The sequence below is a fragment of the Oncorhynchus nerka genome, linkage group LG2 (assembly GCF_034236695.1).
Source record: "Oncorhynchus nerka isolate Pitt River linkage group LG2, Oner_Uvic_2.0, whole genome shotgun sequence".
NCBI classification, from domain to species: Eukaryota; Metazoa; Chordata; class Actinopteri; order Salmoniformes; family Salmonidae; genus Oncorhynchus; species Oncorhynchus nerka.
The window spans coordinates 16,852,950-16,875,218 of record NC_088397.1 but is presented as its reverse complement, the minus strand read 5'-3'; the positions used below and the strand labels follow the sequence as shown (position 1 = coordinate 16,875,218).

At 45.7% G+C, this 22,269-nt stretch overlaps 1 protein-coding gene across 14 annotated transcripts in view; it reads left to right on the top strand.

The window, feature by feature from the left end:
- The window catches only part of LOC115127784 (tensin-1-like), a 233,616-nt gene extending 215,050 nt beyond the window's left edge, over window positions 1–18,566 (top strand). For 6 of the 14 annotated variants that reach the window (XM_065023790.1, XM_065023793.1, XM_065023805.1 and 3 more), the window contains 16 exons: window positions 3,499–5,142; window positions 7,494–7,577; window positions 7,837–8,018; window positions 8,391–8,538; window positions 11,483–11,572; window positions 11,835–11,864; window positions 12,472–12,544; window positions 12,660–13,276; window positions 13,473–13,688; window positions 13,842–13,937; window positions 14,026–14,175; window positions 14,427–14,459; window positions 14,968–15,136; window positions 15,320–15,388; window positions 15,507–15,536; window positions 15,700–18,566. In XM_065023790.1, the coding sequence (XP_064879862.1) occupies window positions 3,499–5,142; window positions 7,494–7,577; window positions 7,837–8,018; window positions 8,391–8,538; window positions 11,483–11,572; window positions 11,835–11,864; window positions 12,472–12,544; window positions 12,660–13,276; window positions 13,473–13,688; window positions 13,842–13,937; window positions 14,026–14,175; window positions 14,427–14,459; window positions 14,968–15,136; window positions 15,320–15,388; window positions 15,507–15,536; window positions 15,700–15,829 (3,761 nt within the window). In that variant the 3' untranslated portion in view covers window positions 15,830–18,566. The remainder of the gene's footprint in view (window positions 1–3,498; window positions 5,143–7,493; window positions 7,578–7,836; window positions 8,019–8,390; window positions 8,539–11,482; window positions 11,573–11,834; window positions 11,865–12,471; window positions 12,545–12,659; window positions 13,277–13,472; window positions 13,689–13,841; window positions 13,938–14,025; window positions 14,176–14,426; window positions 14,460–14,967; window positions 15,137–15,319; window positions 15,389–15,506; window positions 15,537–15,699) is intronic. The other 8 variants (XM_065023791.1, XM_065023840.1, XM_065023798.1 and 5 more) reach the window with 6 other exon arrangements.
- The last annotated feature ends 3,703 nt before the right edge of the window (window positions 18,567–22,269 follow it).

Genomic DNA, 22,269 nt, shown 5'->3' with positions numbered 1-22,269 from the left:
TTTTAATAATAGACAAAAACCCAGCTCACCACAATTCTTCTGTTGCTTTCAACTTAGACGCACAGGAATGTGTGTGTGTGTGTGTGTGAATAATACACAAAGCTGATATGTATAAAGAGCCTCTTTGAGACCATGGGCATTGTGTGTGTGCCAGGGATCGAGGTTTATGTCAGTCGTGTGTGTGTGTGTGTGTGTGTTTCTGGATGCCTGTACTAACTCACGCCCCACGGGTGAGGTAAATGTGAAGTCTGCAGAGTTCCAGTCATTCCCCTCACACTTTGAAACACTTCCTTTCTGAGTGAAGAGAATGTGTCGAACCCTTCGTCCCCTCTCTTCTTGGTGAAGACGGGACAAAAATCGAAATAAGTCATTTGTGAGACAAGAAAGTCTCGGTGTTCAAATACACTATAGAGCCGTTTGAAGGTGCTGATGGGTAGAGACAACAGGTTCCCATACATTTCCCTCACGGACAATATTTAAAAGCATTAGTGTATTTGAGGATTACAAACAGGCTATTTTGGTACCAGAAAATATGTCATGTGATCATGTACCACCAGTGAGTCATGGACCACAGTTTGGGAACCTCTCCCTCTTTCTCAGTTATCCTCCCATCTATGTCCTTTCTTTCACTGCTTTTCCCTCTCTTCCCTGTCTTCCCTAGACTTTATGAGTTTGGTTAAATGTCACATGTCCAATCATAGTTTATTTTTTCCAGAGATCTGCCTCTCCTAACAGAACAGAGATCTGCCTCTCCTAACAGAACAGAGATCTGTCCCTCCTAACAGAACATAGATATGTTCCTCCTAACAGAACATATATCTGTCCCTCCTAACAGAACAGAGATCTGCCTCTCCTAACAGAACAGAGATCTGCCTCTCCTAACAGAACAGAGATCTGCCTCTCCTAATAGAACAGAGATCTGTCCCTCCTAACAGAACAGAGATCTGCCTCTCCTAACAGAACAGAGATCTGCCTCTCCTAACAGAACAGAGATCTGTCCCTCCTAACAGAACAGAGATCTGTCCCTCCTAACAGAACAGAGATCTGCCTCTCCTAACAGAACAGAGATCTGCCTCTCCTAACAGAACAGAGATCTGCCTCTCCTAACAGAACAGAGATATGTCTCTCCTAACAGAACATAGATATGTCCCTCCTAACAGAACAGAGATCTGTCCCTCCTAACAGAACAGAGATCTGCCTCTTCTAACTGAACAGAGATCTGTCCCTCCTAACAGAACAGAGATCTGCCTCTTCTAACTGAACAGAGATCTGCCTCTTCTAACTGAACAGAGATCTGTCCCTCCTAACAGAACAAGGGTCTCCCCTCTTCTGTAGGAGGCAAACCCTCAGTGTGTGTGTGTGTGTGTGTGTGTGTGTGTGTGTGTGTGTGTGTGTGTGTGTGTGCGTGTGCGTGTGCATGCGCGTGCGTGTGTGTGTGTGAGAGAGACATAGAGACAGATAGATTACTAGAGAGAGAGAGGCCAGGGAAACCCCAGTGTGAGTGTGAGTGATGTCACTGTGTAGGAGTGGGTCCAGGCCAGGGCTCAGGGTGGTTAGCTGCGTGGGTGTTGTAGTTTTAGGAAACTCCCAATGCCAGGAAGGAACTGACAGATTCCACTGGACCAGCTCACAGCTCACGACTCATAGTTCAACTCCCCAAGGAATGGACTAGCTCCACCCCACCTCACCCAATCCCAACATCGATAAATGAAGGGTGGCACATCTCTGTCTCCTCCCAACCAATGAGAGAGGGAGGGGAAGGCTATGCCAACTCAGTATCATTTGAATCATAGCCTAGTGAAGGATTTCTCCCCTTCATCTCAACCAAACCAAGTGTGATGGCAAAGGGCAACTCTATTTCATCTAACTAAAGGAAAGAAAACACAGAAAGGAAGGAGGAAGAGAAGAAATCTCCAGGTAAGAAAAGCTTTCATGGGAGTTGATTCAGGACTTGGACTTGGCTTGAAGTAGGTTATCAGTCAAACTGTTCTGGACTGGGAAGTATTTTGCGGGTAATATCAGGAGCACTAGAAGTTCCCTACAAAAATAAGGAACATTGTGTTCTGGTGGGTAAGCAAGGGTAGCTTTCTCCCTCTTCTCTTTCTCTCTCCTCTCTCTCTCTCATTCTGCTACTGTAGCGTTGTTGACATGGCCTCGCAAATAGCTGTGGTCAGAGAACCTCTCCATGTGTCACTGTGGGACCCCCCCACCAACTGCTGTGCTGATGTTCAGAAGCTGCTCCCGGTGACCAGATATCACCTGTTTCTCTAAGCAGCTGTTGAAAGAGAAGGGTCTTTTTGAGGTGTGTGTGTGTGTGTGTGTGTGTGTGTGTGTGTGTGTGTGTGTGTGTGTGTGTGTGTGTGTGTGTGTGTGTGTGTGTGTGTGTGTGTGTGTGTGTGCGTGCGTGTGTTTTCATGGTCAATATGGTCCTGAAAATATTCTGGAGAAGTTTATAGGAGAACAAAGATGATGCAGGGTATTGTAATCAATATGAACCTGAGTTTCTGGTCTCAAATTGGGCCTCATATTGTTTGAAACATGCCTCTTGATCTTATGCCATCCTTCATCATCAGACATGTTCAAGTTTAGAGCTGTTGTGAGACCAGATGTTGAGGAATTGGTTGGTGGAGTGATTGGTCCAGGAAATGGGTGCTGGAGGTTGCCAGGGACTCCTGCCAAACTTGAGAGGTGGCTATTAGCGGAAATGCTGGCCTTAAATCGAGAGTGATGTAACCAACCCATCTGCATGGGAGAACATCTGAGGATTATACACAGCATGCTGACATCGATGCATAAAAACAGTTACTCAGTGACAAAATCACCTCAGCAAATGAAACGTGCTGCATTCATATAGATAGACACAGGACATGTGAAATGACATACACTGTATATATAACATAGGAATTCTGGTGCTCTCACATACTGTAGATTCTGATATTGAAGAATCTGGGAATTCTGATGTGGTAATTCTGTAGTTGCCATGGCGAGTTTGTGCACTGTGTCTGGGAGATGTTCCACAGACGGTGGTGCGGGGGTCCTTGTCACGCCATGTAGGGTTGTGCTGCCTGACGCATCATGACAGGTCCTGGACTGGGATGCTTGGACCCCTAATGTACTTATACTAGACCAGAGCCAGAGCCAGGGCTGTTATGGTGGGCTGGAGGCTCCATGTGTTTAGGGCTGAAAGGCCTGGATGTGTATGTATATACATATATGCACTCAACACTACTGTATTAGAAGATTAATATGCTGTGTTGACTTAAGCTTCCATTAAGTTGTGTCTCCTTGGAGGATGGAGTGAATTCTCTTTTCCATGGGGGACTAGCTGTCGTGGTCCAGTCTCAGGAAACAGTTAGGAGTCAGGCACAAGTCCCTGTGGTGTGAAAGTGACTGTGATGTTGGATCATTTGTGAGGAGTTTTCAAAATCAGAAATGTGTTTGTTTCTCCTCTTTGTTTGCGCACCTTTTAATAGCATGTATTCTTCTTCTCTCTTTCAGACGCTGTTCACACCCAAGGCCCCCTCGACGGCAGCCTGTATGCCCGAGTCCACAAGAAAGAGTCCCTCGATGGAGTGGTCACAATCAACGGCCTTCCCGTCCTCGACCACCCCCTAACCAACGCAGACCACACCCCCCAACACCCTGACAACACCCTACCAAGTTCTGACCGCACCCTCCCGGTAGTGGGCCACGCCTCCCTGCCAGCGGTCGACCACGCCCTGTCGGTGAGCAGCGACTCTGGGAACTCGACAGCATCCGTCAAAACCGATCGCACCGATGACCACAGTCTGTTGCTGCATGGAGCGGTGAACACCAACCAGAACCACAACACGCCCAGTCATCCCCCTCTCAGTCCCCAGGAGAAGAGAGAGTTGGACCAGCTTCTGAGTGGCCTTGAGGCCCCCATGCTCCACCGCCAGGCCTACCTGGCTACCTCCACCAGCCCCGGGGGGGCAGTACGCCACCTTGTCCCAGCCCAGGTGCACGTCAGCGGGCATACCCGGCTCATTGCAGCCCCCTCCGCCGAAGAGCGCGAGACGGACATCTTGGACGACGAGCTGCACATCAGTCAGGAGGGTAACAGCGTGGACAGTCTGGGAACACTCTCGTCATTGGAGGGCCAGGCCACGCCCGCAGAGCTGTACTACCAATCACAGATACCCATTAATAGGCAGAACGACGGGCCATACCTAGAGAAGCTACGGGAGATGCCGGTGCATCGGGTACGGACTTCTACGTCGGCACAGGAGCGGATCATGGACTCCAGTTCACCCCAGGAGGAGGAGTACTCTCCTAACAGTTACCAGAATGGGAGTATGCAGCGTTCCCAGTCCTTCGGGACCCCCGAGCCTGGAGGCCCCAAGCTGCCCAGGGCCCCTGAGAGGAGCACCAGTAGCAGGGAGGCAGTCCAGAGGGGGCTGAGCGCATGGCACCAGTACAGTCTGCCAGACGACCCCTTCGGTCCTCCCTTACAGAGCACCCACAGTCTGCCCCACTTTGCCCCCACCGCCTCTCAGCATGACATAGAGCAGTCTATCGAAGCCCTCGACATGCTGATGCTGGATCTGGACCCACACACAGGACAGGTTCCCAAGTCCTACAGCGCCCCCTCTGGTGAGAACAGAGTAGGAGGGCCAGCCCAGATCCCCTTCTCCCAATCTCTGGCCAGGCCGTCCTACCAGGCAGACTCAGCCATCCATGGCTATAACATTAACTACAATGCCTTTGGACAGCCTCTGAGGTCGACGGCTGGCCGGGTTTCAACGTCGCCCGTCCAGAGTCCTGTGGCTGAGTCTCCCCTGTCGTATGTCCCCCCGAGGTCCGCCTCGTACCAGCCCCATACCAACACCACTCCCATACCCCCCCCCGAGCCCTACCACATGCACCCAGCCCAGGGGCCTGGTTCCCCCCTCTACCCCTCTGACTCCTCCTCCATCTTCGGACAGCTCCAGATGAAGCCCCTGAACTCGTACCCAGGTGGGACGGTGGTGTCCCACTCCCCAGACCGCAAGGGAGGGTCTCCCTATCATGGCTACAGCACCTCCTCCTCCCCCCTCCCCAACTCTTCCCCCCTTCTCAAGGAGCCAGAACCTGAGGAGGAGAACCTCAACCTGGAGGGCCTGGTGGCTCAACGCATCGCTGGTAAGTCACTACCGGATTGAGGATTAGATTGAATATCCCTGTTTAGTTTCACAATTTTCTGACATTTTCATATTTCATGTTTCATTATGTCATTTTCGAAAGCAGAGGTATTCGCTGTCACAATACATAAAAGCAAAAATACATTATAATGATGTAATATGTGCTTATGACAAGTATTATAATGCATTAGGAAAGTTGTACAACTGAAATGCGCATTTAACCCAACCCCTCTGAATCAGAGAGGTGGGGGGGGAGGGGCTGTCTTAATCGACATCCATGTCTTCGGCACCCGGGGAACAGGGGGTTAGGGAACAGGGGGAGAACGACAGATTTTTACCTTGTCAGCTCAGGGATTCGATTCAGCAACCTTACGGTTACTGGCCCACCGCTCTAACCACTAGGCTACCTGCCACTACTACATAATAACACCTTTTAACTGTTACCAAACATTCGTTAGCAGGGACAGTTGCAAGGGGACCTTGTTTTGACTGTCATACAGGCACCGCTGAGAGTCACAATGAACGCTTTGTTCTGGAACATGCTGTGAACTGTAAGAAGCACAGTCATAGTCAAATGCAGTATATCAACCACCTCTGGCCTGCTCGCCTCCCTACCACTGAGGAAGTACAGTTCCCGCTCAGCCCAGTCAAAACTGTTCGCTGCTCTGGCCCCCCAATGGTGGAACAAACTCCCTCACGACGCCAGGACAGCGGAGTCAATCACCACCTTCCGGAGACACCTGAAACCCCACCTCTTTAAGGAATACCTAGGATAGGATAAAGTAATCCTTCTCCCCCCCCCCCCTTAAAAGACCTAGATGCACTATTGTAAAGTGGCTGTTCCACTGGATGTCATAAGGTGAAAGCACCAATTTGTAAGTCGCTCTGGATAAGAGCGTCTGCTAAATGACTTAAATGTAAATGTAAATCAACGGCCTTCTAATCACCACTGACTTATTCAGTGATGTGCACTGTTTACATGTACTCTAATATATCTAATTCTATATTGGAAATAGAAGCTACTGTTTACATGTACTCTAATATATCTAATTCTATATTGGAAATAGAAGCTACTGTTTACATGTACTCTAATATATCTAATTCTATATTGGAAATAGAAGCTACTGTTTACATGTACTCTAATATATCTAATTCTATATTGAAATAGAAGCTACTGTTTACATGTACTCTAATATATCTAATTCTATATTGGAAATAGAAGCTACTGTTTACATGTACTCTAATATATCTAATTCTATATTGGAAATAGAAGCTACTGTTTACATGTACTCTAATATATCTAATTCTATATTGGAAATAGAAGCTACTGTTTACATGTACTCTAATATATCTAATTCTATATTGGAAATAGAAGCTACTGTTTACATGTACTCTAATATATCTAATTCTATATTGGAAATAGAAGCTACTGTTTACATGTACTCTAATATATCAAATTCTATATTGGAAATAGAAGCTACTGTTTACATTTACTCTAATATATCTAATTCTATATTGGAAATAGAAGCTACTGTTTACATGTACTCTAATATATCAACTTCTATATTGGAAATAGAAGCTACTGTTTCATGTCCCCAGCTTTGTCTGACCTTGGTAATAGGTGGAATCATTATGACATTGAGCTAGCTAGATAGAAACTCTTAGATGAGCAGGACAGATATAGTGTGAAAACCTACGGTGAGCTCTGAGCTGTGTCCTACAGCGAGGGGAGAGTTGGACACCATGGAGATGAGATTTAAGGTGGTAAGAATAGACATGCTGGTTGAGTTCTCAGCTACCGTGCATTTTCCACATGCACGTCCCGCCACGTATGGAGGCGTATGGGATGGTTCTCACAGATGCCACCAAGTGGGCTTATTTCGTAGTTGCCTTTGTCTTTCTACCGCAGATGTTGACTTGGTGTTTGGTATTTTATTAGAATCATTAGCTGTTGTGAAAGCAGCAGCTAGTCTTCCCGCGGTCCACACAGAACAGGAAACATGCCGTAATACTAATGTGAGGTGAAGCAGTGTTTCTCAATCCGGTTCTGGGGGATTCCAGAATGTGCACATTTTGGTTCTATCCCTGCTCTAATTTCTCTCATATCTAATTTGAACTTCCATCTTTATTCTGTTTGTTTAATGACTTCACAGAATAAAACGTTCATTTTCCTTTATTCATTTTTTCTCTCTGTCTTTTTCTGTTTCTGTCTCTTGTTCTGTCCATCCATTCCTCTGCTCTGTTGGACCACCCTTCACGCCATTGCATCTGCCCCTGCACCTCCTTCCTCCTCCTTCTCTTCCTCCTCCACCTCCTCCTCTGCCTCCTATCCACCACCCCCACTGTGAGCAGAGTACAACGCTCGTATTCAGGGCATCAACGAAAGCATTTCCACTACGCCACAATCTGACCGCCATCGCTCTTATTCTTTCTCTGGTTTGTCCTCTCTCTCTCTCTCTCTGTCTCTCTCTCTCTCTCTCTCTCTTGTGACAACATTCCTCTTAAAATAAGCAAATCACTTATTTTAAGTTTGGAATGATGTATGAAACCTGGAATATACAGTGTAGATACACTCTGAAACTTATTTCCAGATCCATATTTTAGATCCCCCCTAAAGTTATCGTTCTTCCTAAATACATTCCTGAAACTGAAGGAAAGCCTTTGGGAATTCCTGACGCTGTTGTTGGCGTTCTAGGGATGCGTTCCCGTGGGATGACGCCGGAGGAGGCTCAGGAGACCGTCCGCCGTCGGACCACTAGCGAGGGGCACTACCAGAGTGGCAACGAGGACCCTCCAACCCACACAGGGGCGCTGGTGCGCTCCCCTGTCCACTCGTCACACTTTCACATCCTCAACCCTGGAGGAAGACCCAGAGAGGTAGAGTACATACCCCTGTCCAGCTCTCTATCTCTAGTCTTTATCAGCTTAAAATGGTCTTCCGTTTGAATAGATCATTGTTTCACTGTGAGAGTAACCATGTCTGTTGTGTGTGTGTGTGTGTGTGTGTGTGTGTGTGTGTGTCTATGTGGACTTTGTGTTGGTGTGTGTGGGTTTGTGATGTGTCGCTATCTCTGTCTGTATTTGTATCTGTGTGTTATTTTCTGTCTGTGTCTGTTTGCATTACCTCTATGTGTGTATTGTCCTTGTCCATGTGCATTTTCTGGCTCCTTCTGTGTCTGTGGGGGGGGGGGGGGGTGTTATGTTGTGTGTGTGTGTGTGTTGTGTGTGTGCTGTGTCCCCTCCTTCCAGGGCCCCATGCACAGCTACCGCGAGGCGTATGGGGATGATGATGCTGACGGTCGGGCTGCTGTCAGTCCTATGTTCAGCAGTGGTGGTGAGGCCCACCCCCTGACCCCTGCCTTCCCTGTCTCACCTCAGACCCCTTACTTCAACATGTGTAAGTTCACCTCCCTGCAGACAGAGGGCGCCAGTAGACCTTACTCTATTGCCACTGTTCGTCAATCACAATTATATGACTGCCATAAACGTTAAGTATGTAGTATCTTTCGTACTTGCAGTTGCAGCCTAAAGTGATGCACAATAAGTGGTTGTAGAAGGGGGCCCAGTTCCAATGCTTTTAAGATGCGTCCTTCTTTATTGCCTTCTTATAAGGGAGGAACGATGCGTTCTGACATTATTTGGACAGGGCCAGAGAAAGTCACTGCTGTTACTGTAATGTTCAATTGTTGGTGTTTTGATTGGGACTAATCGGTGGTGGTGGCTTTCCTAAATGAATTCAATAACACCTTTCTTTCTCTTGTAGAGATGATTCAATGGTAAACTAACTCTAATTCCCTCTGTGAAAGACATTATGAGAGACTGGGAATAAAACTGAAAAATGACATTTGAATCATTTAGCAGGCACACTTATCCAGAGCGACTTACAGTAGTGAATGCATACATCATTTAACTTTTTCATACTGTTCCTCTGTGGGAGTCAAACCCTGGCAAGTTACATGCTCTACCAACTGAGCCACACAGGAATAGATAGAAGATAATAATGTATTGTAGTTTCAACACTTAACCTATGACCTATAAATCATGTCAGGTTAGACAGTAGATTGCTTCTTGGCACCGTAGAGATAAATACTGTATCTATCTGTATTTATCTTAATGATCATTTCAATAGACTGACTGCTTTTGGACTTATTTGGGACCAACCAGGGTTAGGGCTCCCTATTCCTGCAGTGGTCACTGCCACACTGTAGTTGAAGTAAGGACCCGCTTTGAGCCCCCAGATACCCCCCTCCATCTACCCCCTTTACCCTGCCCCACTACCCCTGCGCTGGCCACTGCCTGCCCTCTCTGGAGGCACTATCTTTGAAACAGACAGACAAAGAATTGATGTGGGATTCTTTGGTAAGTGGAGGATGCATGGAATCTTCAGATTACTGTGTCCAGTCCACCACGCCAACCCTGCCAAACTCTTTTCCTCTACTGGAAAACTGATGGAATCTTCAGATTACTGTGTCCAGTCCACCACGCCAACCCTGCCAAACTCTTTTCCTCTACTGGAAAACTGATGGAATCTTCAGATTACTGTGTCCAGTCCACCACGCCAACCCTGCCAAACTCTTTTCCTCCACTGGAAAACTGATGGAATCTTCAGATTACTGTGTCCAGTCCACCACGCCAACCCTGCCAAACTCTTTTCCTCCACTGGAAAACTGATGGAATCTTCAGATTACTGTGTCCAGTCCACCACGCCAACCCTGCCAAACTCTTTTCCTCCACTGGAAAACTGATGGAATCTTCAGATTACTGTGTCCAGTCCACCACGCCAACCCTGCCAAACTCTTTTCCTCCACTGGAAAACTGATGGAATCTTCAGATTACTGTGTCCAGTCCACCACGCCAACCCTGCCAAACTCTTTTCCTCCACTGGAAAACTGATGGAATCTTCAGATTACTGTGTCCAGTCCACCACGCCAACCCTGCCAAACTCTTTTCCTCCACTGGAAAACTGATGGCATTTCAATTCACTTCATGAATTGACTGAATAAAAAAAATGGATTGGATCCCAATCCTGGCATGTAGTCATTGTGTCTCCTTGGATATACAGTACTACTATGTAGTTACTAGATGTACTGTTCAGGATGCCATTGGTTCCCTCTCCGTGTCACCAGTCCCTCAGTGTGTTGGTTTGCTTTCTGCATGCCATGTTCCAACTCTTGCATGGCCGGGGCACGTTGTACTGTGTCCCCATTCACCATCCTGGTTGTCCTGTTGTTGTAGTTTGTTGGTTGTTTGGATCGGACACTATGTATTCTGTATGAATCAGCTCAGATCTTCTGTAGGCTAAACACTTACAGTTTGGTTTGGTCTCTCTCTTTCTCTCATTATCTATAATTTCTCTCTCTCTTTCTTTCTCCCTCTATCACACTTTGTATCTATCTTTCTCGCTCTCTCTCTCTCTTTCTCTCACTCTCTCTGTTTCTCTCGCTCTCTCTCTCTTTCTCTCACTCTCTCTGTTTCTCTCACTCTCTCTGTTTCTCTCGCTCTCTCTCTCTGTTTCTCTGTTTCTCTCGCTCTCTTTCTGTTTCTCTCGCTCTCTCGCTCTCTCTGTTTCTCTCACTCTCTCTCACTCTCTCTCTCTTTCTCTCACTCTCTCTGTTTCTCTCGCTCTCTCTCTCTTTCTCTCGCTCTCTCTCTGTTTCTCTCACTCTCTCTGTTTCTCTCTCTCTCTCTGTTTCTCTGTTTCTCTCGCTCTCTTTCTGTTTCTCTCGCTCTCTCTGTTTCTCTCACTCTCTCTCTCTCTCTCGCTCTGTTTCTCTCGCTCTCTCTCTTTCTCTCGCTCTCTCTCTCTGTTTCTCTCGCTCTCTCTCTCTCTGTTTCTCTGTTTCTCTCGCTCTCTGTTCCTCTGTTTCTCTCGTTCTCTTTCTGTTTCTCTCGCTCTGTTTCTCTCGCTCTCTCGCTTTGTTTCTCTCTCTCTCTCTCTCTCTCTCTCTCTCTCGCTCTCTCTCTCTGTTTCTCTCACTCTCTCTCTTTTTCTCTCGCTCTATCACTCTCTCTCTGTTTCTCTCTCTCTCTCTGTTTCTGTCACTCTCTCTCTCTTTTTCTCTCGCTCTATCACTCTCTCTCTGTTTCTCTCTCTCTGTTTCTCTCTCTCTCTCTCTGTTTCTGTTGCTCTCTCTCTCTTTTCTCTCGCTCTATCACTCTCTCTCTGTTTCTCTCTCTCTCTGTTTCTCTCACTCTCTCTCTCTGTTTTTCTCTCTCTCTCTGTTTCTATCTCTCTCTCTCTCTCTCTGTTTCTCTCGCTCTCTCTCTGTTTCTCTCTCTCTCTCTGTTTCTCTCGCGCTCTCTCTCTATCACTCTCTCTCTGTTTCTCTCTCTCTCTCTAGCCCGTTCTCCTCCAGGCTTGGCCAAAACCCCTCTCTCTGCTTTAGGACTGAAGCCCCACCATCCAGCAGACATTCTCCATGGTGGATCAGGTCAGAACACACACACACACACACACACACACACACACACACACACACACACACACACACACTCCATTGTGGATCAGGTCAGAACACAAACACACACACAACCTTTTCCCATCTAGGTTTTTTTAGTCCCCTAATTGCTTCTACACACCTGCAAACATTGGTCTCTTGCTTCTCTTTCAACGGTTTCCTCCTCCTCTTTTTCTCACCTCTCCCTCAATCACCGACTGTTTTCTTCTTCTACTTATTCTTTCTATTCTGTCAGACTATGAATCTGTAAGCGATGAGGAGCAAGGTAAGGGCGTTTCTATGGCAACACGTGGCATCAACCTCTCATCCCCGTCACACAGAGTACCCATAATCCTTTGTGTTCGGCCATGTTTGAAAACCCCTCGTTTTGACAGGAGGATCTTGTTATGGCGTCTCGGTTTTGCTCTACCTTCTGTTGTTTGCCTCTAGAGGAATAACACAGTCCCACTATACAGGCTGCAACCGCAAACATTCTGTTTTGATTGGCTATCAGTTGTTAAGTCCTGCCTCTTCTCGAATATCATTGGGTGCCCAATGCGTCCCAAAGTTTCTGAAACGTGAAGAAAGAGTTCAGGTTAAAGTAAGGAATTTGTTAAGGTGTGAGGTAAGGTTACAGTAGGTTAGGTATCAAATCTATATTCGGTTGTTAGCCTGCGGAGTGGGTCTGTTTAATGCCTCCACCTCTCAACTTTGCATCTGTGTTAATCCCACTTTGAGTCTCCCTCAGGATGTTTCTTTTCTTTTTGAACTGTTTTGGGAATGACCTCACCAGGTTTCTGTCGGTCCCCCTCATAACAGCATCCCTTTCACTCCCTGTTTAGCTTGCCAATAACAGTGTAATAATAATATATATATGTGTGTTTTCACTACAGACGGCCGTGGTTATGCTGGACACCCCCTAAATGATCCTATATCTTCCAGTAGTCCCATCCACAGCCCAGACGGGTGAGTACTGTACTGTTCCTGGGGCACAGAGTTTGGATAACCCAGGGGAAACTCTTGAAAGAAGAGAACTAAAGATAGTCCTAGGTTACAGCTCAGTGTTTCTCTCTCTCTGCAGCATGAGGATGACTTCCTCCATTCGGCTCCAGGCTGACTCCGGCTTCCCCTCCCACCCCTTGGAGAGTGCCCAGCACAACCCTGTTCCGTCCTACGGCCCCCACTCCCATGAGGGATCCCAGGTCAGCGTTGTGGGCCCCCTCCACACCGTCCCCGGAAGCCCCAACACACTCCACCGCACGGTGGCCACCAACACCCCACCAAGCCCCGCCCTCCAGCGCCGCCTGGCCCACCAGGCCAGCCCGGGTCTGGCTCGTCACCCCACATCGCCCAATGGAAACAGGGTGCAAGTCCCTGGCAGCCCTGTGATCCCCTCAAGAGGCTCCAGAACTGCCGCCGTCCCTCCTAGCCCTTTGATGGGGCGCCACCCGATGGCCAGTGGCCACACTACGCCCGATGACAGACAGGGGGCACCACCCACGCCCTCCTTCCCAGTGTCGCCCCAGCCGATGCTTCCAGAGAAGAGGCGGATGCCCAGTGGAGAGAGGTCCAATGTGGGGCTGTCGTATGGGACTCTGGATGGGAAGACCACCATACCCACCTTACCCAGTAGAGGCAGCACGCCCAGTGTGTCCACCTCTCACACCCTACCCGACCTCTCCAAATTCTCCATCTATGGTGAGAGAGGAGATCCAATCCTAGTCTCTGCCATGTTCTTTATAACTATTCAATCTATTCAGATCTAGCCAAGTGAGCGGCCATACTCAATCATGCACAGCAGAAACTGTACAGTCAATCAGTGCTTATTTTGATGGACGAAAGTCTCAGAATCATCCCTATTTCATTGCTTTGACCATTGTCACTACTTCTACAGACCAGAGTCCAGACATCAGGCTGAACGTGAAGTTTGTCCAGGACACGTCTAAGTTCTGGTACAAGCCAGACATCTCCAGAGAGCAGGCCATCAGTCTGCTGAGAGACAGGGAGCCAGGGGCCTTCGTCATCAGGGACAGTCACTCCTTCAGAGGGGCCTACGGCCTGGCCATGAAGGTGGCCTGCCCACCTCCCACCGCCCAGGCCAACAAGAAAGGTACAGTAGATCTTTAATCTTAGTCGCAGGTCTAGGATCAGATCACCCTAACCCGAATCCCAACCTTAATCTTTAGGAGTGAAAGTGCAAAAATGGACCTTCGATCAGAGACCTTTGATTAAAGGATGTGTTTACTGTTTTGTTTTTTGGCAGTTGGTGACATCACGAGCGAGTTGGTGAGGCACTTCTTGATTGAGACGAGCCCCAAAGGCGTGCGTCTGAAGGGCTGTCCCAACGAACCCTACTTTGGTGAGTTCCAAACATGCATATTCAACAGAGAACTCGTTCATTAGCCCTCCAGCAAGTAAGTACACTTGCTAATCATGTGTGTGTGCAGGATGTCTGTCTGCCCTGGTGTACCAACACTCGATGACTCCTCTGGCCCTGCCCTGCAAGCTGATGATCCCCAGCAAAGACCCCAATGAGGAGGCCCTGGAGCTGGACACTCCCACTGACACAGTGGCCGAGCTGGTGAAACAAGGAGCAGGTGAGGACAAACTGCACCCTGCATTATTCAGCCCATTCTCTTTCAGTTGATCATCAATCCATTCCAAGCCTTCTATTACAACAGTAGATACATATAACAACAAACTAATAATAATCGGCCAAATTCTGTTTTACTTTTACTATTGTAGTACTACCTATGTAATTACTATACAGTTACGCAAATACATAGTTTTCATGTACTACAGTGGTTTTGTTTCTCCTCTCATGCTCGGATACCCTGTTATGTTGCAGTAGTACAGCAACAAGTCCCCGAGGAGGCCCATGGTAAATACTGCACTGTGTTTTTTGGGTTCTATTTTGGCATTATTAACCCCCTTGTCCCCACACTCCCCAGACTGATATTTCAGCTCTGCATGGTCACCACAGAAGCTTCCCTCTCACTACCATGCCTGCCTTAGTCACATCTTTGCTTGTCATGGTTGTCACTCAAACGAGTGAAGTGTGTTTCTATAACGCTGTTCTTTAGGTCTTATGCAGGGCAGCTGTTGTGGGGTTTGAAACATTGTCTTCTGGATTGGACGTGTGTTCTGTTCTCTTTGGTAGAGATAGCATGGCACTACCTACCGACAAATGCATGGAGTGAGCATTCTGATCGGAGAAGAAAGGAAAGATATGGAGCCACTAATATACAGCCAGCTGTTGCCTCGATCTGTTTCTCAACACTTATCCACAACATGTTCAAATGATTGCACTAATTGTTGGTAGTTGAACTCCTTCACTGCTTCATTTTCAACAGTGACTGATTTGCACCATTTTTTTTGTTCTCTCCCAGCATGCAATGTTCTTTACATCAGCTCTGTGGACATGGAGTCTCTGACCGGTCCTCAGGCCGTCGCCAAGGCAATCAGCGAAACGATGGCCGTCAATCCGTTGCCCGTGGCAACAACCGTCCACTTCAAAGTGTCGTCGCAGGGCATCACCCTCACGGATAGCCAGAGGAAGTGAGTAGTAACCATGGAAACAGGAGCACCCTACACCCATAGTCAGAGTCATAGAAATCTGTCGGTATTCAATCATTGATTCTGACTGCTATACTAGCATGTCAAACTGTTTTACTTGAATTGAGCTAGCTTGGTGACAAACTGAGATTTCCAACACTAACTCTGAGTTTTCTCCTGCCCTAGGGTCTTCTTCCGAAGGCACTACCCAATCAACACTGTCACCTACTGCGACATTGACCCCCAGGACAGGAAGTAAGTGTTTAAGACCAGATCTTTCTGCTGTGCTAAAGTAGTGAAAATAGTGCAAATGTAGCCTACATAGGGAAGATTTGTTGATTGTTCCTCCAAAATTAATTTCTCGTCTTCACAGGTGGAGCAAGGAAGGAGGTGGAACGGCAAAGTAGGTCTCACAACTCAAATCACTCTATTATACATAGAATAGGTCATTAACTAGATGGGACAAATAAGTCCCATGGTCCACATAGGCCTATAAATAACTACATCAAATCATGAACCATCTCCTACATATTCAAACCAGGCTTTTATTTCTCTTTAAACTTCAGACTGTTTGGTTTCGTGGCACGTAAACAAGGAAGCACAACGGACAATGTCAGCCACCTGTTTGCCGAGTTGGACCCCGACCAGCCTGCTTCAGCCATCGTCAACTTCGTCTCTAAAGTCATGAGGCGGTGAAACCAACGAACCCCTGGCAGTCATTTTTTTGGTCTTACATTTTTTTTTCATCATTTTGGATTGTGTTTCATTATTTTCTTCTGTTCTTTTTGTTGAGATATGTTCTCTTTGTTTTATTCTGCGAGATTTTATGTTTGAAGGACTTGGAGGTAATCCAAGATGGCGTCAGAGGAAGTTGTGGCTGGAGTGGTGACAGTGATAATGTGTCTCGAGCTGGTGGAGGAAGAAGGTGGAGGAGCTGTGTGCTAAACTAAGTATCAGTGGGAGAAAAGGACACTGACATTTATCAGGTTTTCGGATTGATTTACCAAAGGTAGCACTCAGAACAAGTATGTCATAATTAGACGGTCAGTTTAAGGCGTTGTAGGTTTTCTCCGTTTTTCTTTTTTACAACGGGACTGTTGAAATGAAACAGACAAAAACAGAAAGAATGCTTTCTTCTTGAACTTTATTCTGTCTTCAGAAAAATAGTTTGCCTCAGTGGCTTCTTACTAAAGAATATTTAAGAAGACATTTTGCATGTTAGCTCGATCTTTAAGCTTGGTCCACTAAAGTCATTTGTGAACCCTCGAGTGGACATTTCCCAGGCCTGTTGTATGTTGTAAAGGGCTCAACAGCGAGAAAAATAAACTGTGCTCAACTTCACAGAGCAGATCAACCTTCTCATAAAACACATTGCTTATGTTAGGTCCAGACTTGACCAGTCGATCCTGGAGCGCACTGATTGATTTCAGATGTGGGAGATGGATTACTCTGGCCTGTGGAAAGGTAGCTGGTAAATCTACTGCTGTCACTCCTCCTGTCCACACGGTGGTGCCGATTATCCACGTTTGAACTCAATCCTGCTTGACTCAGACTGATCCTCCCCTGTTGGCTACTCACAGACACTGCTAATCAGCACACTGGAAACAAACACCAGGGACTGGTCCGAGCCCTGGGCCCTAGGCACTGTCCTGCATGTTTTAGTCCAACTGCACCCCCCTCCCTCTAAACATCACCAAAACGGCCATTCTACGCTGTGTTCTATGAAGACTTTAACCCTAAGACAAGAAAACAGAGGTTGTTTGCCTTGTTAGAGACTGCATGATATTATAAACCATTTTTGGACTCTACTAAAGAGCCCTAAAAAGAAAAAAGAACATGTAGACAGCCTTTTGTTGAAGTAGTTACTCGATGGTGAGATGCGATATTTTTAAAAATCTTGCAGCAGGGTTTCACTGTATCAAGCAAGGTCGTCTTTCATTTTTAACCAAAAGGGAATTTATCCTCTCACCAGATCGCATCTACATACCTTTAGACAAACGTAGAGGTTGTCACACTGTGTGTAAATGCCTGCTTCTCAAACACACACCACTCACCCATCTTCCATAAGCTAAGGAAAAATGATATTGATATCAAATGTATATAGATATACTACTTTGAAAGGTGACATAGCTAAAAAAATATATTTATTTTTGTTGCTTTGTTCCTCCATGATAACTCATATATACATATATTGTACAGTCTACATAAAGAAGATTACCTTAAGGATTGAGAAAAAAAAATACTTATTTTGGCTAATGATTTCAAAGTGGGGATATTTTGAAAGGCTTTTGGATATATATGGTGTACATTACTCAGTACATGTATGTTTGTTCTAGCTCGTCATGTTTATTCTTCTTCGCGTTCTCAGAGATTGAGGTTAGGCATGTATGGGATGAAAGCATATGATTTTTACAGGAAAAATGCATGGACAAAACCATCCGGGTGGTAGACCAACATAATGTTCAAGTTTGTCTTAAACGCTGCCATAATACAGCGAATAATATCAGTTACCTGGCAAATGTTGTTGCCAGTTTTAGGGTCAGCTCTTGAATATGAATTTACCATCTTGTGAAAATATGAAATGTTCTTTAAAAAAAAAAAAGTTTTTATAAGGGAAGCATGAGGACATTTAATTTAGAAGTCGACCTTAAATGCAATATGTAAACAGCAATGTGCAACCCATCATACCGACATTATGATTTGCCAAAGATTCAAACACATAACTTCTATGGTGTCTACATGTTTGGCTTTTTTCCAAGGAAATTGTGTTGCTAAGCCGAATGAATTCATAAATGTTCCTTCTGTTGCCAGTAAATATGCAGACCCACATACCACAAACACCACCATTATATATGAACTTATCTATTCTCTCTCTCGTCCTCTCCGTTGCAACTGAATGGAGTTGAGACTATTGTTAACCCGTTTAGAAATACCAATCACTTACCAATGGAATACCACAACCATACAACAGATGCAGAGATGCAAACAATCACTTTATATCATTTCATGTGAATATCAGTGTTGAAGGCAAAATGTTGTCTACAATTCTTCAAATCTCTTTTATTTGAGCTACTACGTCTAGCTATAGTCACCCCGATGTCCAAACCGTGGCCCTCTCACAAGTAACATGATTTATTTATTCTCCTTATTTATTCTTTATTTGCTGGTAAGTCCTCAACATTTCAAGCTACATGACCCCGCGGCTGTCAGTCAGTGTTAACCAATGGAAATGGAATGTATTTTTGTGTGGAGGTGTGTGGAGGAGTTCAGTGTACAGACGGGACTTAATGAGTGTGTGAATGTACTACTAAGGATGTACAGAAGGGTCTTGTGTTGTTGTTTTTTCATTTGCATTATACTGTCATGGCTTACCTGTTCCTGAGGAGAAAAAAAAAACATTAAAGCAATACAAATCTGTTACAGTAAAACTTAAGGTGGTTTGAGCGTTCATTTTCTCACTCATTGTGTGTAGTCATCTTAACTGTTTCTCTATGGTAACACATCGCTTATGACCATAGCGTTATGTTTTGAATTGTATGATCTTTATGGCTATGACTACCTAGGTGTGCGTTCATAAATTCACTCTGAGTGCGCTCTGGGCATTCGTAAATACAGCGCGTTGTCAGATTGTCCATTCATAAATTCTGAGTGTTCTCGGAGTGTTTAGAGCGCACACTGGACGCTCTGGCCGAGGAGTAGGGTTGATCCGAGAGCTCTCTGACCACACAACGGCAGTCAAGCACTCAGGCTCGCTGGCTAAAGTTAGCTAGCATGCTAGCTACTTCCAGGCATAAATGAGAGAACACCTCACTCTGACCGTTTTACTCAGCCTAGCAAAGCTGGTTAGGCTGTTTTCATGTTACCCAGAGCGTTGGTGACTGTAACTGTGCTGCTGGCAACAATGAATTAAGCTTTTTTGCCGATGTTTACTGACACCAATCATATTCAACAGGTGTTGAGCGTTCGTAAATTCATCAATTATTCTGCACTTTCAGACAATTGTGCTCTGAAATTCTGAGTAGATAGCCAGAGTGGATGTACGAACGCGCCCTAGATCAGTGTTTGCCAACTCCAGTACTCCCACCAGTACAGATTGTTGTTGTGGCCCTCGACAAGCACACCTGATTCTACTTGTCAACTAATCATCAAGCCCTTGACAAGTTGAACCAGGTGTTTTTGTCCTGGTCTACAACAAAAAGTTGTGCTGATCTAGGCATTCTTATAAACACAGAGCCCAATCCTCACTTGAGATCTGTCCACCACACTATTCTGACTTGCATTAATAATGTCTTGGTGTCAGTGGGAGATTTATCCAAACATTTTACTTACACATTTCAGTTCCAGGTTAGGATTCGGTCCAAAGAACTGATTGGTCCAGAGCCAGGCTTACTGTGTGAAAAGTTTGCCTGTGGTTACATATTATAGCCACTCTGTGGCAGTATCTGTCCTTCACAAGGCTACTTTCCTGCAATTTATTGAACAGGTTATTAACAGTTTCTGAATGTGTATATAGTTCAAATAGCTAGTACAGCCTATGCAAATCAAATATTTTAGTAGGTATCCCCCAAGTATTTTGGCCTATATTGATTTAGTGTTTTGAAATGTGAGCTCTGTAATCTAACAATTTCTGTTATAAATGAAGATCATTGCGATGGCAAACCACTGAGTCTTTTTCCTAGAAAATATGTTTTTCCTCACTGTCAATTATCAACACTCTTGCCAGCTTTAAGCATGTTCTTCACTACATGCTATGTTGAGGTTAAACAACAACTGCGACAAACTCAAACACCATCAGAACATGTTGTAGCTGCTCAATAGGTGTTAGGGAGATTATGGGTGTGTATGAGACACGTTAAAGCAGCGTTTCCCCAAGAATCCCCACGTTTCCCTCATAGTGGTCAGGAGAACACACTGGGGTCTTCACTAGGGACTGTGCTGCTGATGACTAACTCTGGTTTTGATTATTTGGGAGGTCAAAGGATCGCTTTAGATGGACCACAGCACAACAATCCTCAGGCACCACTGATTTAAGATCAGCTTGAATTCAGCCCATGAAGCCATCCCATTATTCAACATGGGGGTCAAACCAAGCTTTTAAAGCAGAATGTAGGGACTTGGGAGGTCAACGTTTGGGAATCTGGCATGACCTTTAAAACAGGAAATGGATGTTTGGTAGTGGGAATAGGAAGTTGTGGGCAGAATGTCCTTCTGAGTATACCCGGTATGCACACACACTGAGGGTCATGGGATCTTACAGGGGATTCTGGGCCAGGTGGTGACCATGGCGATAGTAAACATTTCACAATCTTGGGTCATGTGTAATCTCCAGGAAGTGATGCAATGGTTGCTATGTGGTCATTGGGGCAAACATTTATACACAAAAAGGCATTTCTGTAGCTGTTGACCTTAGGAGTGGAGAACTCATTTTCCAAAATGGTGCTCCAAAAATGAGCATTGCTTTACCCAACACATAGCGTTATAGGCCTACCAACTCCAAAACATTGGGTTCATATTCCTCACAAACCATGTTTGTCTACTCTATTGTCATCCCTATAGCAACCCTCTGTTGGCGATAGCCCTCATTCTGTGTTAAAAAAATCCCTTTGTTAATCTGAAGCTGTAAAAGCTGAGGTGACATCACGGACGTCAGTTGTGGGTTTAATGAAAACATTGTGCTGCCTGGCTCTGAACTAACATGTTACAGCAGTCAGAGAGCATCAGCTAGGAGCTGCAGGCAATGTTTCCAAACATCAACATGGCACAAGAGAGATTTCGACAGGCACGTCATGTGCCGATCTGAATTTGGCTTAAAACTCCCTCTTTTCCTTTCTCACAGACCCACTCTCTCTTTCTCGGTTCGCTGTTTATCTCTCTCACACAAGCTTGTGTGTGCATGCGTGTGTGCGTGCTTCTGTGTGTATGTGTACGTGAGTGCATGTATTTTCCCAGGCCAGGCCAGCTGTGTCCAGGTTAGGTTAAACTGTGCATGCAGAGCGCTAAGCCCAGCTAGCATCATTGGCCTTTTTCCTACAGTGAGTGTGTAAATAGCCTTCTACCCACGTCAACGTCCACACACCAGTGGCACCATGTGGGGCTATAGTATTTACATTATGTGATGGAGTGGAGAGTACTGCACATGAAAACACTGCTATGGAACGTTAAGCATCCCCAGCTGGAAACTGGCACAAGTATACTGGCCTACCCCTCAACCATGTATTCTGTAAGGTCAAACAGATAGAAATGTAGCGAATAGAGCTAACACAATACCCTAAACTAACTGACTGACAATCATAGCTGTTCTACCCAATACATTTTTATCTAAACGTTTGGTTATATTGCACCCTGATGTGTGGTGAGATCTCCTCTGGCACAAAATTGGCCACCGTGTTTCTCCCAAATGGCTGCTACTCTTTGGTAGCAGATGACAATGAGTGAAACATCTATTTTATGTTGTGCGAATGACTAAAATCATGAAAAAAAGTTTAATCTCATTGGAAATGTGTTTGGCCATGTGTGTCTGTGCACACAATTGTACAAAGGCAATTCAATTTGATGTCACTCAATTTTATAGCCGACATTTGATACAGTAAAACGGTCCATAGACTTTAACGCATGGACCACAACTCTTTCCCTGCCCTTGGCCTTCACGTAAGTGTGTATCACAGTAGACATCCTAACAACCAATAAAAGCGATATCATTGACTGGGCCATCACTTTTACACCATAGCAGACAGTGCTCAATACAGAAATATGTACACTAACGCCATGGATGACGTAGGGCCCTATCCCCTTTAACTAGCTGTGTATTTAGCATTGCTCAGGGCCTCAGACTGATGCATTTATTGGCTGTTGGGGAGAGACTGGGCTGCGTACGCCAATACATTGGGCCGCGTGCGTCATGAATCCACTGGCTACATGTGGTAAATATGCACTGACTGAGATTCATACCATGCATACCATTAATACCATGCATTCCATCTAGAGGAGTTGCACAAGGAGAGTACGACCTTACTCCATTTCGGGACGCTTTGGTGTTTACTGATCTGACCTGGACTGGATAGGTGCAAAGCAATATGGCTGACACTCCAATTGGACCGACAGGTTTTTGTGGAGCTTCTGAAAGGCTGGCTGGACCA